This window comes from Pseudophryne corroboree, chromosome 1 (genome assembly GCF_028390025.1).
Source record: "Pseudophryne corroboree isolate aPseCor3 chromosome 1, aPseCor3.hap2, whole genome shotgun sequence".
In the NCBI taxonomy this organism is placed as follows: domain Eukaryota; kingdom Metazoa; phylum Chordata; class Amphibia; order Anura; family Myobatrachidae; genus Pseudophryne; species Pseudophryne corroboree.
The window spans coordinates 286221425-286239745 of record NC_086444.1 but is presented as its reverse complement, the minus strand read 5'-3'; the positions used below and the strand labels follow the sequence as shown (position 1 = coordinate 286239745).

The 18321-nt window shown below is 42.5% G+C and overlaps 1 protein-coding gene across 2 annotated transcripts in view; it reads right to left on the bottom strand.

Moving 5' to 3' along the window:
- Nucleotides 1-18321, bottom strand: part of KSR2 (kinase suppressor of ras 2) — an 868249-nt gene that overhangs the window by 84996 nt on the left and 764932 nt on the right. For both annotated transcript variants that reach the window (XM_063964329.1, XM_063964330.1), the window contains exon 16: nt 11033-11166. In XM_063964329.1, the coding sequence (XP_063820399.1) occupies nt 11033-11166 (134 nt within the window). The remainder of the gene's footprint in view (nt 1-11032; nt 11167-18321) is intronic.

Genomic DNA, 18321 nt, shown 5'->3' with positions numbered 1-18321 from the left:
GACAAGATGTTTCAGGGCAATATGGCTTATTTGCTAGAATTGCTTCTGCTGTACTGTAGGTGCAATATTTGTTCTACACCACAGCTACCAAATAGTAATTCATTCCTATCTGTCTAGTGCACGTAAGACAATTAAAGCAAAGTATAATATTGTGATAAACATAACATTACATTCACAGTGAATTAATTGTTTTCCTTTTATTTCCTCCCTCTCCCCCCATGCCCTCTTGGTCCTTTAGTCTGGCTTTTGTCCTCTCCATTCCACAGAAACTGCCCTCACAAAAGTTACAAACAACCTTCTTGCACCCAAATCTATTAGCCATTACACTTTACTTATCATTATAGACCTTTCTGCTGACTGACTCTGTGACACTGCCCATTATTGACTGTCTTCCTACCTCTATGCACTCTTCTGTCTCTTATCATGACATACGGTAATTTGGTGAAGGAGGGGCGCATGCCAGAGAGCCGCTGCATGACTGCCCAGCTGGACAGAGCTGAAAGATCCAAAAAAGGTTAATAATCCATCAGCTGAACTGAAATACCCTTCAGTTTAGCTGTGCTGTGGGTGTCTCAGCTCTTGCATATTGACACACTGGCAGCACATGCAGCACTCTATGGTGGGAGGAAAGATGCACTCAACTTAGGAGCCTGTCAGAAGCATGGATTGGCAGTCAGATAGTGCTGAATTTCCCACTAGGTCAGCACCTAGTAGGGGTGGCACGGCAGCTCCCCCACCCTCATTTGATCCCTCTATTTAATGTTGTCTAGAAATGGTGACAGACAGTCCAGGATCATCAGCAGCTGCTTTGATGGAAGGCAGGTCGCATGGGATGGGGGGGGGGGGGGGTGTTGGGAGGTAGATAGTACCAGCTGCCGGGTCCCAGAATGGAGGCTTCCTGAATGGGATGGTGCCACGGACTGCTATGTTCATACAGAGTCATCTATCAGAGCCCCCGTGTATCAGAGCACTAGAACTAGATCTTTAACCTAGCTCTTATGGGCTGCTGCCAGTGATGGAGGAGGCCATGCATTCCATCGAACAGCCCCACCTCCCAACGGGTGTAGTTGTGAATGAGGGCCAGCTAATATTATTGTGCCTAGGAGCGGCCTAATTCCTAAATCCACCAAAGAGACTTAGTTGAAATACTACATGCCTGCAGCTCTGCACTGACAGTTAGTAACATGTTTTTGTAAACTGGTGATAACTACACACTGAGGGGGAGATGTACTGATCCTTGAAAAGTGATACATTTCACGGTGATAAAGTACCAGCCAATAAGCTCTTTGCTGCCATGTTACAGGCTGGGTTTAAAAAATTATAGTTGAAAGCTGGTTGGCTGGTACTTAATCACTGTGGTATTTCTCACTTTTCAAGGCTTAGTACATCTACCCCTCTGAGTCTTATGGCATATATGAGGCATTTGTTGGGTATGATGGCATATTAGGGGCATGTGGAGGAATCTGTTGTCACAAAAAGAGTGTACTGTATATGGGTGTAATGGCATATATGGTGCATGTGGAGCAATCTGATGGCATACAAGAGATGTGGAGGGTCTGATGGCATATTAGGCCATGTGGAGGAGTCTGGTGGCATTTCAAAACCATAAAGAAATTAAATATGTCTAAAACTGAGTTTATCATCTCTCCACCCTCCCCACTCCCCTCACTTCCCCCTATTTCACTATCTATAAACAGCATCACAATCCCTTCTGTCCCTCAAATCAACGTAGGAGTTATTCTTGGCTCCTCCCTCTTTAAAACCCTGTATGCCCTCTCCCATTGATGCTGCTTCCACTGCTATGATGTATCCCATCTGTTATGAGCCACCGCGCTAGCCATAATGTCTCACATTTACACTTCCGCCCGGTTGGCAGCTGGGGCGCCTCTCACAAGCTCTACCAAGCTTCTGGGGGCTTAATTCCTGTACTGGATGTGACTAGTTGCTGGGGCGGTAAAAGGCAGGCAAGGCAGTGCCTCCCTGCAGGTTATAGTGTCCATGCTCTGACCCTCCACCTGCCATGCCAGCTGTGACCTTCTTTTTCTGAATTCAGCCTGTGTAGTGCCAGTCAGAAGTCCAGTCTGTCTTCAAGATATGGTTCCCATTTACCAAGCCTTGGAGAGTGATTACTAGCACGGTGATAAAGTACCAACCAATCAGTTCCTAACTTCCATGTCACAGGCTGTGTTTGAAAAATGACAGGAGCTGATTGGCTGGTGCTTAATCACCATGCTATTTATCACTCTCCAAGGCTTGTTAATCTGGGCCTTTGCTTTGTCTACAGTGACCTGACCTCCTGGCTTCCAGTCTGTGTTGTGCCTGTCAGCAGCCCTGCTCTTAACCCTATCCCTCCCTTTGAATTCCAGTCTGCATTCTACCAGTCAGCAGCATCTTGTTACTCTCTTATACCTGCGTTTACCATCTGAATTTCTGCCAGTATATTGCCTGTAAGAAAAAATAAAGAACAGGGATCAGTTTCTCTGGGTGCACTCGGTCCCATTCATATGTATGCTGTATCTATATTGATAAATTTATTGATTAACACTTAATTTAATAATACAATACCAATACCCACATGGAATAATTATACTTTATTGTGTATCAGATATGAAGTATTAATATGACCTACAGTATGTACAAGGTCATAAAAAGCAAAATATATAAAAACAAATGAAAGAATAAGTAAATGTGATGGGGGAAAAATTGGACAAAAAATAAAAATATTTTTTTTCTCTGTCCTAGTGAAAAATAATAAAAAGATATTAAAAACAAGACCGTGTGCTGTCTTTAATTTATTGAATATGTAAATTATCTCTGTAGAGTGTGTTCCACTTCCTTATTACTTAGAACATATTTCAGATATATACTGTATATTTGTTATAAATGGTAACCCTACCAATGTTATTTTCTATAGTAAACCTGTCGCAAACCTGCTCAAGTTATGTTATACAATTCAGCTTAAATAAGATTGGGCATTAGTATATGGTCAGTTACCCCTTAAGGGAATAATTCCAGCAGATTAGACAGTATCTATGCTGTTGTATGGTGGTTCTATTGAATAGTGCAGTAATAGCCAGTGATACACACGTGGTTGTCCAACATAGTAAGGAGTAAATGTAAATGATACAAATGTTGCTAATAGTAAACAATGTCTCTCCCTGTATCAAATCTGTGTCGCTATCCTTTAGAGCAGGGGTCTTCAACCTTTAAGACAGTGTGGGCCACATAAAAAAATGAAACGAAGCCGAGGGCCACTAAGCTATACTGCGGTATTTAGAATCTAAATTTTAATTTATGATTGTAATGAGACCTTTTCTAGACTCATAAGACCATAAAAAAGACTTCAAAAGATAATTATTGTAATTTAATGAATGAAACATGGTCTACTTTACCTTTGTTATTATAATAAGTTCATATCAGTGGGAAACTTGGCATTGTTTTTGCTTGGCCAGCTTGTCGATGTTGGCATCAATGTTAGAAGTCGCTATGCGCAGAGTATTCTCAAGATGTTGGTCTGTAAGCACTGAACTGGACTCATACGGCAGTATCACTGGACTGGTGGGTATAATGTGGGCATGCTTTCACAATATTGCTGCTGTCTGTCTGTGATGGGGGGAGGGAGGGTATGATAGCGCCTATGTCAAGACATAGGTGCTATCATACCCTCCCTCCTCCCCATCACAGACAGACAGCAGCATTGTCAAAGCATGCTCCCTGCCATCTCTGCTCTTAATACTTAATACACCCCCTGCTGGGTCCCCCGCCACGCCCCCTGCCCTCAATACTAATTTATTCACTGCCATGCTCAGGCTGCCGCACCCCCGTCCCCGCCGCTCCCGCACGCCGGGTTCCTGCACTGCCCCCTGCCCTCAACACTTATACACTTTTATTCTCCTGCCGCAGCCCCCCCCCCCCCCCGCGCCGGGTCCCCGCCGCACACAGCCATGCTCAGGCTGCATACATGCTGCCGCACCCCCTCCGCTCCCGCCCGCCGGGTTCCCGCACTGCCCCCTGCTCTCAATGGTAACTTGCCGCACCCCCCCCAGCCGGGTCCCCGCCGCTCTCACCCACCTATTCAACACTGCAGGCGGAGGGAGACACAGGGAGGGAGACACAGTAAGGGTGACCAGACCACTGACCAGCCTAAGAGGAGCTACTCCCCTTCTTCACAGGCAACCAGTGACAGTGCGGGGGAGTCACATGACTCCGGGAAAGGGAAAAAAAAATTTTTTTTTTGTGTGTTCATATGTGCGCTGCGGGCGGGCGCGTCGGCGGGCCATGGAAACCATAGCAGCGGGCCACCTGTGGCCCGCGGGCCACGGGTTGAAGACCCCTGCTTTAGAGATCTGCAGTCTCTTGCAATGGAAGGATCCCCTTAAATGTATAAATTAAACTGTATTGCACAAAGTACTGACATCATGGAAATATATTTGTGTGATCAGTGGCTAAACAGCCCTTAATAATAATTTATGATTGCACTTTGTTAAGAACTTGGAAAGTACCATGATGATCTGTATTTTATATGTACATGATGGTGTCCCCTTATATTATAGCCAAAGATATAGCGCTAAAGGTATGATGTATGTTGATAGTGGCAGTCTATTGAATAAACCAAATGGGCTATCCAATGATGTTCACACTGCTGAATTAAGAACTATCAAATTCAGGAGGAAGCATGCTCACTTTTATTAAGATAGATCAACACTCACTAAACTTCATAGTATTGCTGCATTGACTATTTAATGAGGACTGATGATTGCACTTTAAAGGCGCATGGTCTATTAATTAACCATGCATCCTTAGGTAACCAATAATACAGTACATACTGCTCCTATTAATTGAGTTGTATAGGTATACCTTCTGAGTTTCTCAGATAGTACAAATGATAGAGTAATAAACTATGTAGGTGATACACTGTTGCTGGTATTATGCACCGTATGGCTGTGACCCCTGTCGAATATCAGATAGTGGGGAAGCCGTTATAATGACAGCTTGTTGCTATAACATGAGCATATATACTAGTATAGGGGCTGCTTAAGCACACTTGTAATATAGATTAATATTGTAACATGTACATACAGTATAGCGTATCTGAAGGTACTGAAATGTACTATAGTGTATCCTTACACATGTGTACTATATTATTGGTTACCTAAGGATGCATGGTTAATTAATAAACCATGCGCCTTTAAAGCGCAATCATCAGTCCTCATCAAATAGTCAATGCAGCAATACTATGAAGTTTAGTGAGTGTTGAACAAGTGTGAGAACAAAATTCTTTTTCTTTTTTGTCCAATTTTTTCCCCATCACATTTACTTATTCTTTCATTTGTTTTTATATATTTCGCTTTTTATGACCTTGTACATAGGTCATATTAATACTTCATACGGGATACACAATAAAGTATAATTATTCCATGTTGGTATTGGTAATGTATTATTAAATTAAGTGTTAATCAATAAATTTATCAATATAGATACAGCATACATATGAATGGGATCGAGTGCACCCAGAGAAACTGATCCCTGTTCTTTATTTTTTCTTGTATCCATTTTAGGATCAGTGGGTAGCACCAGGGTATTATTATATATGTGGACTTCACACAGTCTAATAAGAGACCATATCCCTCATACTGTATCACAAATTTATTATTTTGAAAAAGTTCTGGTGCTGGACATCTTATCCTTTCTATGAATCAGTATATTGCCTGTCTCAGCACAGTTCTCCCAATGCCTGCCTATGTTCTATATACATCACTGCAGCTATCTGCATTCCAGCATTCTTGGATGACCAGCTGCATCAGTCTCCTTGTTACCAGTGACTGGTGATCTGAGCCCGCTCTAGACTCTAGATACTAACCTCTGACCTACTCCAGTTACTCTTCCTGTAGCCACCAGGTTTCTGTCATAACCTCCTACTACCTTGAGTTTAAGTCCTGGAGGTACTTATCTAGCTGTGAGAATATTGATCTCTACGTTGATCTCTATGGGAAAGGTTCCTGCTATAGATGAAGACCTCTCTAGTCTAGTTCTAGGAGTTCATGCAGTAATTCGGGTGCACTATAACATGAGCAGCTCCTTCTTCTCTCATGCACTCTTCTTTTCCTTACATATGCCATCTTCTCCTCTATTTTAATATTTTGCAGTAAGTAGCTCTGAACCTGTCTGCTGCGACCATCCCCTGAGGTGTGGGTAAAGCCAGCACTGTTTTTCTCGGTAAAGTGACTATATTTGCATAGATATGTATTTATTGACTGCCACATTCATATTTATTTCTTCCTAGTGTACTGTTCACACTGTACTATCATAAGCACTTATTGTCCTCTTATGTTTGGAATGAACTTTTATATGCATTTTGTACAACTCTGCTGACCCTTGTGTTCCCATGGATAATAAAAAAGGATGAGCATTTTCTCCCATCAAGTACTATAGATTTCACACACATATACTGTACTTGTATTTCTATATAATCAAAGCAGCCCTTTTAGCTATGAAATATTTCACTATAATAGACATTTCACAAAAACAAATTACAATTTGTGAACTGACCACCTGTGTATACAGTAAGAGTTGGGCCAACCGAAATAGCTTGAAAAAGTTGCTAGGCAACAATCTCTGTGACAACCAGTGATAGTAAATGTATAAGTAATATATAAAGGAGAAACTACTGGGTCAGACTGGGATTCTCTTCTCCCACTGGGACTGAGCTAAGGTAAGCAGAGAAGGATTATGATCACCATGTGCTAATAGCTAAAGAAATGGCCTCCACCTTATACCACAGAGGTCATTTAAGCATCACCAGTTAGTCTGCTTAATATACAGTGTACAAAACATACAAAATACCGCATACTGTATATATAAATATACTGCCTCAGAAAATGTTGGTATTTCATTAATTCAAGAAGATAATTATAATGATAGGTAATTTAGTATTCATTTCTGCAAAATTACATTACAGTAGATTCTAAGATGGACACTTTAGCATTTACCAGATTTAGGTGTTTATTTGATGTAGAATGCACATGTTTGAATATTGAGGGATAATTTCAATCAATTGCGGAAATTTACTGTGGGCTAATTGATCCTACGGGGCTATTTAATTAGCCACAAAGGCTGCATTTAACAGGAATTTATTTTTGGGTTTGAGCAGACCTGAAAAGAGTTCCCTGATAAATGGCCTGTTTCCAGGGTTGCGACACCTGTTAACACATAGGTCATTGGAACTTATCCCAGATTCTATGGGCAGTATTCAAATGATATATCACGCCAAATCTCCTTTCTAAAGTTCTCCTTTATCGCGCACAACGCGCCTATAGTAATCAGGTTTAGCTGCGTAAAGGGTTGGCCACCTAGCTGCCACGGGGGTAGCGAGCTGATAATGATGATACACCTGTCAGCAGATACAGAACAGGTGTGTAAGGGGGCAAAAAGAATTGAATACCGCCATATGTGTTAACACCCAAAAATAAGGTAATCTAATAGGCAAAAAAAAAAGAGGCTCTAAGTGAATAGCCTCGGTCGTTAAAGTTCGAGTCTACTCCTTTTTTCACCCTCGTGAAATCAACAAGGCTAAAGGAATTCCCCCCTAAAAACACATTTTTTTGGAGTATGGACAAAAACAATGTGTTTTCCTGTGTACAGATTACACTATGTCTGTATAGCATCTTTTTACATCTGTTGATGCGGAATAGCTGAGGGAGAGAGAATTTTAACATACACTATGGGGGTCATTCCGAGTTGATTGCTCGCTGCTGTTTTTTGCAGCGCAGCGATCAGGTCTCTACTGCGCATGCGTATGCACCGCAATGCACATGCGCGTAGTACGGGTACACAGCGGATCATTGCTAAGCGATGGATTTAACGAAGAATCCATTGGCACGGGCGATCGTAAGGAGATTGACAGGAAGAGGGCATTTGTGGGTGGCAACTGACTGTTTTCTGGTAGTGTTTGGAAAAACACAAGCGTGTCCATGCGTTTGCAGGGCGGGTGTCTGACGTCAATTCCGGCACCAAAAAGACTGAAGTGATCGCAAGGGCTGAGTAAGTCCAGACCTACTCAGAAACTGCACAAAATGTTTTTGTAGCGCTCGGCTGCAAAGCCGTTCGAACGCTTGCAAAGCGAAAATACACTTCCCCGTGGGCGGCGACTATGCATTTGCACAGCTGCTAAAAGTAGCTAGCGAGCGATCAACTCGGAATGAGGGCCTATGGGGGAATATCCAATTAGCCACAGAAATTTTTTGAGACTGAAAAAAATATGTATTTTTTTTTTTTATATATATATTTTTCCGGGCTATCCAAATAGCCCACGTTTTTTACTCCTGAAAAAAAAAATTGGGGGCAAAAACACAGAATGTGCAAAACTTGCGGACCTAAGTGTTTTTGCAGTCCCAATCAGGAAAAAAATTCTGCTTATCGCAGATTTGGTTTCGCCTACCTGAAGAAGGTAAAGCAAAATCCCAGATAAGTGCCAGCATCGGGGCTAATTGGATAGCCCCATTGGAGGTAATTGGCTGCTGTAAATTTCCGCAGTTAATTGGCTTTCACCCTAAGTACAGTAAAGACCCATTTACGCACATGTGCTCCACTAAGAGGTAGAGAAAGTCACAGATAGGCCTGGCTAGATAGGCCTGTGAGTACTGTCAGGGGCGGTGCAAGGTTTCTCGGCACCCTAGGCAAAACTTCTGCCCCTTCCCCCTACCCACCCTTCAGATGAAAGGCATGCTGCTCTCACCCCCTCCCCCCTACTCTGTTAAATGTCTGCTGTTCTATCCCCCCCAAAATATGTGTGCATGGTGCTGCTCATCCCCCCAGACTGTGTGCATGCCTGCTCCTTATCTCCTCCCCCACACCCCCTCACCACACCGCTGCTCTTGCTCTCTTTCCTTATCAATGCAGAGAATGCACTATGCAGCCACCTTACCTGCAGGCTGCAGTGCAGAGTTGGAACTGAGTAGTCTGTGAAAGAGCCTGGAATGAAGAGCAGTGCTTCATGTCACCCCCAGCCAGGACTCCAGGAGGTGTCAAAGTTACTGCCTGTGTCGGGTGGAGGTGGAGCTGGAGGCTGCAATACGGGAGCTTAGCAGTGACGGCTACTGTAAGATATGCATTCTGGGGGATTGCAGTGGCTGTGAAAGGTAGGACTATGTTACCTTTTTTAGGCAGCTGTAGCAGGCCGCCCCCTCAGGTCCCGGCGCCCCTAGGCAGCTGCCTAAAGCTGCCTAGTGGAAGCTCCGGCCCTGAGTACTGTACCCAAGGAGTAAATGACCACAATGATGATGATGCTGCTGCTGATGATGAATATGATGATGATAATGATGATGATGAATATGATGATAATAGTAATGATGATCATCAGAAGCAGCACAGACATTTGTAGTTTAAAAAAGTATATATTTTTTAAATGATAAAAATATATATATATATATATATATATATATATGTTCCCCCTCCTGTTTGTGACAATTGGGGGAGAATAAACAGCATGGTAGAACCTGAGTAATATCCACTTTTTGCGTTTTGGGTTTACATGTGGTCAAGTATAAATGAGTCTGCTAATGAGTACTATTAGTGTTATGCTCATTGTTGGAAAGTCTAGAGATGTGTCTTGTGGATAGTTGTGGAGCAGGTCTACATTACTGTCAGACATGAGTGAAGACTGTCACATAATGGCTCTGCATTTAATCGGCATAGCTATAGAGGGTGCAGGGGGTGCCATTGCTATGGGGCCCAGAGGCTTAGGGGGACCCAGACACAGCTCATATAGTTGTCTCCCAAGATCCCAGAGTTAGCTGATAAGCTATTGAGTCCAGCCTGTGCCCAGGTGTAAACAGGGTCTTGTCAGCACAGATGCAGCTGTGTTAATCAGTGCACTCAGCAATATGAAAGCATAGGCCTCTCTTTGATTACAACCTTTGTGAATGGAGCTGGGGGTGGGGATTGTGCTCCAAGCATAGGATTGTACCAGAAAGGGACATGGTTCTGAAATGAAGAAAGTCTCCCCACAAAGTGGAGTTTCCTGCATAAGGAAAGTAGGAGCTGACTGGTTTCTCCACCCCCACCCCTCCTCTTCTCTCTTTACACTCACTGTAAACTGCAATTTTCCCTGTTCCGAAGGCCCTGCTTATGTAGGGATGTCATGTAGGATTCAAAAGCTGCCAATACTAATGGGGCACTTGAAGCATTGCCTACGCAAATAAGGTGAAAAATTAAACACAGAAATTAACTAGGGCACCACTATGGGCATAACATAAACTTAGGCACCACTATGGGCATAACATTAAGTAGGGCACTACTATGGGTTATAACATAAAACAGGGCACTGCTTTGGGTAATAACATTAACTAGGGTACTACTATGGGGCATAGCATTAACTAAGGCTCTTATACTGGGCATAACATTAACTAGGGCACCGCTCTGAGGCATAATATTAATTAGGGCACTACTATGGGGCATAACATTAACTAGGGGACTATGATGGAGAATAACATTATCTAGGGCACTACTATGGGGCATAACATTAACTAGGGAACCACTATAGGGCATAACATTAACTAGGGAACCACTATGGGGCATAAAATGAACAAACACTGTGGAGAGAGGTGTCACCTAGAAGCACTGGGGCTAGGGTCCCTTCAATACTGTATGTTGCTATCTATCTAAATGTGTAATCTCCTGAGCCAGTATCACATCAGTAATTACTATTGTCCATTTAAATCCAGCCCTCTAAGCCACTGAGAATCTGTGGCTTTGACCTTTAGTAAATATACCCTCTAGATTAGAATATGGACACACAACAGTAGCACAGCAGCAACAATATGAAACCTGTTAGATCTTTTTTTCAAGAAGGATTTCGAATATATTCAAACTATTGTGAAGAGTTTCTCAAATTCATCAAATAACATTTCCAACACTTTCAGTATTTTCTTCCCGAATTCACATAATTGAGATTTTTTTTTATCTACACATATTTTCAATTGAAAAACACCACCATACATTGTATAAAATATAAATGAAGGATAATGCATATTACCTCCCAGCCTGCAGCACACCAGATATACTGAATAGACCAAAGTCTGTGATCACTACTTTTCCATTGTCATAGAAAACATTTTTTGATTTGAGATCCTTATGCAAAATGCCCTTGGCATGAAGATAACCCATTCCCTAAAGTGGATGAATAAAAGTAATGTAATTAGTTGAGCTGACATCATAGGAACTTGAAATCAAAAGACACATTGTATTAAAGAACATTATTTAAAACGTACAATCTACCGTATGTTTGAGTTGAGTTCATTAATTTATGATGAACTGTAAAGATCTACTTACTTGTGGTATGCTTTTCTTCCGCCATCCTGAAGGTCCACCTAAATCTTAGACAGCCCAGCCATGCTCTATACCCAGCAAACACTGTGGGCTAACACTAACCTGCTTAAAGTACACAGTGCTGTCTTTGAAGCCCTTGGGGGCTTGCCATTTGCATGACTTGGAAGTTCACAAGTGAGAGGCACTGATGTTGTAGTGTGTGTGTGTGTGTGTGTGTGTGTGTGTGTGTGTGTGTGTGTGTGTGTGTGTTATGAGTGGGGGGGGGGCAGTGCTGGATGATAGGAGTCTGAAACCCAGGTAGGTGGTGCACTGTAGTTAATAATAAATCAGTGACCTCTAAGCAAGACTGTATTTTCTGTGTTTGGTGTAATTGTTCTTTAATACCAGCCATCACTGTAAATCACATCCAAGTTTATATTTAATAGCAATATAAACAAATATATGTTTTCATATATTATAATAGTAAGATTTACAGGTAAGATGTATAGGTACATATACCCTGATCACATGGTTTCAAGTTCATTATTGTTTTAACTATATATATATATATATATATATATATATTTTATAAATCTTACCTATTATTTTAGCAGATTGTATCTCAGTGCATACTTTCTTCCGCTGTATCTGGGTGTAAAGCATAAGCGCCAGACTTATGTACATTTGTTGTGTTTTAAGTAAATGTCTGTATGGCTTATTGTTTTCTTATATCATTTTCCAGTCTACTTCCTGGAGAACTGTATGTCGTACTGGTATCTTTTGCAATTTTCTCACCTATTTTTCACTTTTCCTTTTTCTATGTGTTGACATAAGACCAGAGACACAGATAAGTGCATCATGTAGGTCTTTTTCTCTTCTCTACTCAATAGATAAGGATCATTACTAAAAGAATCGGGAAGGCGTATAAGAAGTGTTTTAAGAAAGGAAGCATCTGCATAAATAGGAAAACCGACATACCGTCCTCACTTTGTACTCACAGCTGCCAAGATATGGAAATTGTAAATAACATTGAAAAATTAACTGTTGGCAAATAAAGACCCCTACTCAATCTACTGTAGCTTGGTCAAGTTTTATTTTTATATATTAAATCATTCTTGGGGTAGAAAATCAATTACACATTCAGTGAAGGAACTGTTCTATCCGCCGTATTGTTGAGTCATTTTCTTTAGTTGAATTTTGAATTATGGAATACATTCTGCTACTAAATTATGAATCCATTTATTTACTTTATTATTGTAAGCATTAATTTGGGGCTCATGCTGAATTGGATGGAATTGGCATCTAAACAGCAAGCACTCGACTGTATACAAAATCAACATTGTGTACATCTCTGAATAAGGCCCAAAGTTCTTTTATGGCAAAAAATTTGTTTTGTCAGAACAGGCCTACATATAATGACATAGAAAAGTGTGTAGCTAAATCTCTTGGCTAATTCACAACTTGTGTCTGAGATTCATTCGACCATTGGAACGCAATATATTGCTAATATATTATTAATTATATTTAGAAATGTACTTAAACCAGTATAAGTTTGCACATGATTTCACAAAGGCAAAGGTCAAATGTCAATTACAGCAGCTGATTTAGATCCTGATCCATTAGATGCACTTTCTTACTCAAGAGCATTTTACAATGAAGACTGAATGCTCCATCATTGTGATTCATTCACTTGAAGTGGCGATGAATGAAATACATAACATTCCCTTTCTCAACAGCCTTCTGTTGCAGTGATGATCCTACAGTTAGATTTGTTACACAAAGGATCATAACTCAAAACTTTTTCACAGACTGGAAAAATAGCTATTGTGTTTTAAACAGCTCTTACAGGATGTAGATGCGCTTCCTAAATCATTGTCCATATGGTGGTGGGAAATAAATGAACTACTTGTCAGAGGAGATATTTTATGCTGATAATGCAAGACATGTTAAGTGTAAGAAGAGGGTGATATGCATAAAGTCATTTCGGGGAAATGTTTATTACAACAAAAAACAAAAAATATCGTCATAAACAATATTACCAACTGTGTCCCCACTAAAGGTCAACAGAAGATAAAAATAAAATGGTCAACCCTGACTCTTCTGGAAGACGTAGAAACATTTAAACACATTTAGCTGTATCACAGTATGGGGACCCTTACTTATATTCTTGCAGGGTCAGGCCTATAAAATGGGTCTTGAAGGGCTGCTTATAGGGGATTCTGCTGCGTGCCGCCTAACCTCCGATAATTGTTGACGGGCGGTGCTAACTGAATAGCCCCCTGGGGGGAACTATTAGTCGCAGTATTTTACAATGGCTAATTGAATACTTCCGCATGTTTTGGTCCCTTTGATATTATCTTTTAAAGCCCATTATGTACTACCAACTAACAAGAGGATTTTGGTACTTACCGATAAATCCATTTCTCTGAATACACTCGGGGACACTGGAAATCTGAAACAGCTGGGGTGAGAAGGATGTAGACCAGAGGTAGAACAATCTAAAAAAAAATTATGCACAGCTGGCTTCTCTCCATTCACGCCCCCTAATCCCTCCAGTTTGAAAAATTGATGGAGAGAAGAGGGAACATGAACCTGGACCTTTAAGGATCCCAATCTCAAACCACCATCCAAACCATTTTGGAGAAATCTCAACAGTCTAGTTAGGCGAAACTCTCTGTGATACCAGCCCTTAGACTGGCTTCAGTCCATATGCTTCTTCCAAATTCTATAGTAGTATGCTGCGGTTACAGGCTTCCTTGCAGCTAACATGGTAGGAATAGCCAATTTCAGGATACATCTGTCTCTTAGTATCCTGTTCTCAAGAACCACGCCGTCAAACATAGACAGTTCAGATCTGGGTGAAGGAATGGGCCTTGTGACAACAGGTCCTCCCTCTGTGGCAGTTTCCAAGGATTTTCCGCCAGGAGTCCCCTCAGGTCCGAGTACCAACTCCTGCGAGGCCAATCTGGGGTTATTAAAATCACCCACGCTCTTTCCCGTTTGACCTATTTTAACACTCTTGGTAGAAGGGGAAATGGTGGGAAGACATACACTAGATGGTATGTCCAGGGAATCGCCAGTGCATCCACCGCCTCTGCTGCTGGATCCCGCGTCCTGGCCACATATCTTGGCAGCTGATGGTTGTTCCGAGAGGCCATTAGGTCTATTTGCGGTAGACCCCACCGTCGTACCACTGCCCCGAATACCTGTGGATGTAGACACCATTCCCCTGGATGCATATCTTGACGACTGAGGTAGTCTGCTTTCCATTTTTCCACTCCTGGAATGAAGGCTGCCGACAGGATTATGTTGCGCTTTTCTGTCCAATCTTTGTGGCTTCTTTTAAAGCCATGCAGCATCTTGTTCCTCCCTGACGGTTTATGTATGCTGTTGCCGTCACATTGCCCGACTGCACTCTCACTTGCTGAGCCCATACTAGGTCTTCCGCCAGAAGGAGTGCATTGTAAATGGCCCTTATCTCCAGCACATTTATTGGGAGACTGCTCTCCTGTGGTGACCATCTTCCCTGAAACTGATGGCTGCCCATTACTGCTCCCCATCCTCTGTGACTGGCATCTGTCATCAAAATCTTCCAATCCCAGATTCCAAACCTCTTTCCTGCTGCTAGGGTCCTGTGGACCGACCACCAAATTAACGAGGTCCTGGCAGGGGGCGACAAGCGAATCCTTTGGTGAAGAAGTAAATTCATGCCTGCTCCCCGTGCAGTCAGATTCAGCTGAAAGGGTCTGGAATGTAGTCTGCCATATTGGATCGCTTCGAAAGATGCTACCATCTTTCCTAGAAGCCATACACAAAGATGTAGAGAGACCGTCTGGTTCTGTAGGACCTGACGTACCATTTCCCTGATGTCCCGAATCTTATCTCCTGGGAGGAATATCTTCAGTTGTATTGTATCTAAAATGAGGCCTAGGAATTGAATCCTCTGCGTTGGTTGCAGATTGGATTTCTTGAAATTTATTATCCAGCAGTGTCGAATCAGAAACCGATGAGTGATCTGAGCATCCTGGGTCAACTGGTCCTGAGAGGGAGCCTTGATAAGAAGGTCATCCAGCTACGTTATTATCGTTATCCCTATCTATCTCAATTTTGCTACCATGACTGCCATGATCTCTGTGAAGACTCTCGGGGCTGATGATAGGCCGAACGGAAGGGCCCTGAATTGGTAATGATTCTTGCCTGCAAACCGTAAATAGGCTTGGTGGGGGGTCCAAATTGGGACATGGAGATACGCATCCTTTATGTCCATCGACACCATGAACTACCGTTGTTCCAGTCCCGCAATAACTGACTGTATTGATTCCATCTTGAATCTGTAAGTTGTCAGAAATTGATTTAACACCTTTAAATTGAGGATTGGTCTGACCGATCCATCCGGTTTTGGCAGTACAAAAAGATTTCAATAAAAGCCTGTCTCTCTTTGAGAAGTCTGAACAGGCATAATCACTTCTGTCTGAAGTAACTTTTTAATAGCCCTGTCTAATGCCTTCACTTTCTGAGGGCATCGAGGAAGGCCTGTCGTAAAGAACTGATTGCGAGGTCAATTCAGAAATTCTATTTTGTAACCTTGGGAAATGATATTGTTGGTCCAGACTTCTGGTGAGGTTTCAGTCCAGGTGTCCTGAAACCTTTCCAACTGTGTGCCCACCATAGGAGACCCAAGGTGAGCTGGGATACCATCATGCCACGGTCTTGTCAGCAGGTTTGGGGTCCTGTTTTTGGGCTGTGGACAGGGAACGGCCTCTGCCTCTGCTTCCACGAGCTTGACCGCCAAAACCTCTTCCTCTAGCTCGAAAGGATTGAGACCTAAAAGAATTGCACCAGAGTAATTTCTTCTGACCGGTGGCATGGTTCTAGGATACATGGTAGGCAGAAAAGTAGATTTTCCCGCTGTTGCTTGTGAAATCCACATGTCCAATTCTGGCCCAAATAAAGCTTCCCCTACAAAGGGGATCGCCTCTACCGCCTTCTTGGAATCAGAATCCATTTGCCATTCGCTGAGCCACAGAATCCTTCTAGCCGATATAGCCGAAGACGAGATGCGTGACGCTATCCTGCTAGCATCCTTTGTAGCCCATTTGATTCTGGAGAGTCTGAGGAATCGGAAAAACTGCTGTTTGCGGTTTATGAGACTAAAATAAGTCAAATACTTCAGGTTCGTTAATCTCTTCCTCCTTGAAGTTAAGAACCTGCTTTACTAACTCTCCCTCTTCCTCCTCATCTATGTGACCCTCCTCCTCTTCCGATTCTTCTTGCAGGATAGGGAGGGGTCTATTTACCGCTTTACGCACTTTGTTTTCCACCTGTGCGGGTGGAGTTATTATAATTAGGAAATCCTCCATAGTCTTGGAAAAACCCGCAGCCCATTCTAAATTTTGCTTGTGGGATTCCGCCATTTCCTTAGAAATATCTGCCAGGGCATGTTCCCATGACCCAGACGGACCACTGCTCCCAGGTTGAGTGTCCATTCCCACACATGTGTCGCACACCCCAGAGCTGCAAACATTAGTGCTCTTTTTTTCACATTTTGAACATACATAGCAAGTTTTTGTGGTCTTGGTTGGTGCTTTAGACATGTTAAAGACACACACATGCCAAACAGCAGTACTTTCACCCTATTAGAATAGGAAGAGAAAGACCGTAGGGATATAGGGTGCAATGAAAAATTGGGAGTCACACAGCTGGAATTACATTTTACACAAAAAAATAATAATAATAATAATGAAAAATAAATAAAAAAATAGGATTTTAATACCTACCAGTAAATCCTTTTCTCCTAGTCCGTAGAGGATGCTGGGGTCCACTTCAGTACCATGGGGTATAGACGGTTCCGCAGGAGCCATGGGCACTTTAAGACTTTTCTAGAGTGTGAACTGGCTCCTCCCTCTATGCCCCTCCTCCAGACCTCAGTATAGGAACTGTGCCCAGGGAGATGGACATTACGAGGAAAGGATTTACTTTAAAGTTAACGGTGAGATTCACACCAGCTCACACTTCAACCATGCCGCACAACATAGCATTCAACATAACACATGCCAACGGGTATGAACTATTGCAGCAACATGCTGAAAATAATTGTAACACAACACTTGTGTAACTACAACAACTAACTACTACAGGTAAAGTACGCACTGGGTCAAGTGCCCAGCATCCTCTACGGACTAGGAGAAAAGGATTTACCGGTGGGTATTAAAATCCTATTTTCTCATACGTCCTAGAGGATGCTGGGGTCCACTTCAGTACCATGGGGTTATAAAAAAGCTCCAGTACGGGCGGGAGAGTGCGGATGACCCTGCAGCACCGATTGACCAAACTTGAGGTCCTCATCGGCCAAAGTGTCAAACTCATAAAATTTAGCAAATGAGTTTGACCCTGACCAAGTAGCTGCTCGGCAAAGTTGTAAAGCCGAGATGCCCCGGGCAGCCTCCCAGGATGAGCCCACTATCCTAGTAGAATGGGCCTTCACCGATTTCGGTACCGGCAAGCCTGCCATAGAATGAGCGTGCTGAATTGTCCCTCTGATCCAGTGCGCAATAGTCTGCTTAGAAGCAGAACACCCAATCTTGCTGGGAGCATACAGGACAAACAGAGCCTCTGTTTTCCGTAACTGAGCTGTTCTTGCAACATAAATCTTCAAAACTCTAACCAAATCTAGAGACTGTGACTCAGTGAAAGTGTCAGTAGCTACTGGCACCACAATAGGTTGGTTTATGTGGAAGGACGAAACCACCTTTGGAAGAAATTGTTGACGAGTTCTTACACCCGCCTTGCGGATGCCAAGGCCAAAAACATCAACACTTTCCAAGTGAGAAACTTCAATTCTATCTCCTGCAGAGGTTCAAACCAATCTGATTGAAGGATCTGCAATACCACATTAAGGTCCCATGGTGCCACTGGAGGCAAAAATGGAGGCTGGATGTGCAGAACCCCTTTCACGAACGCCTGAACTTCTGGAAAGGAGGCCAATTGTTTTTGAAAGAAAACTGATAAGGCCGAAAT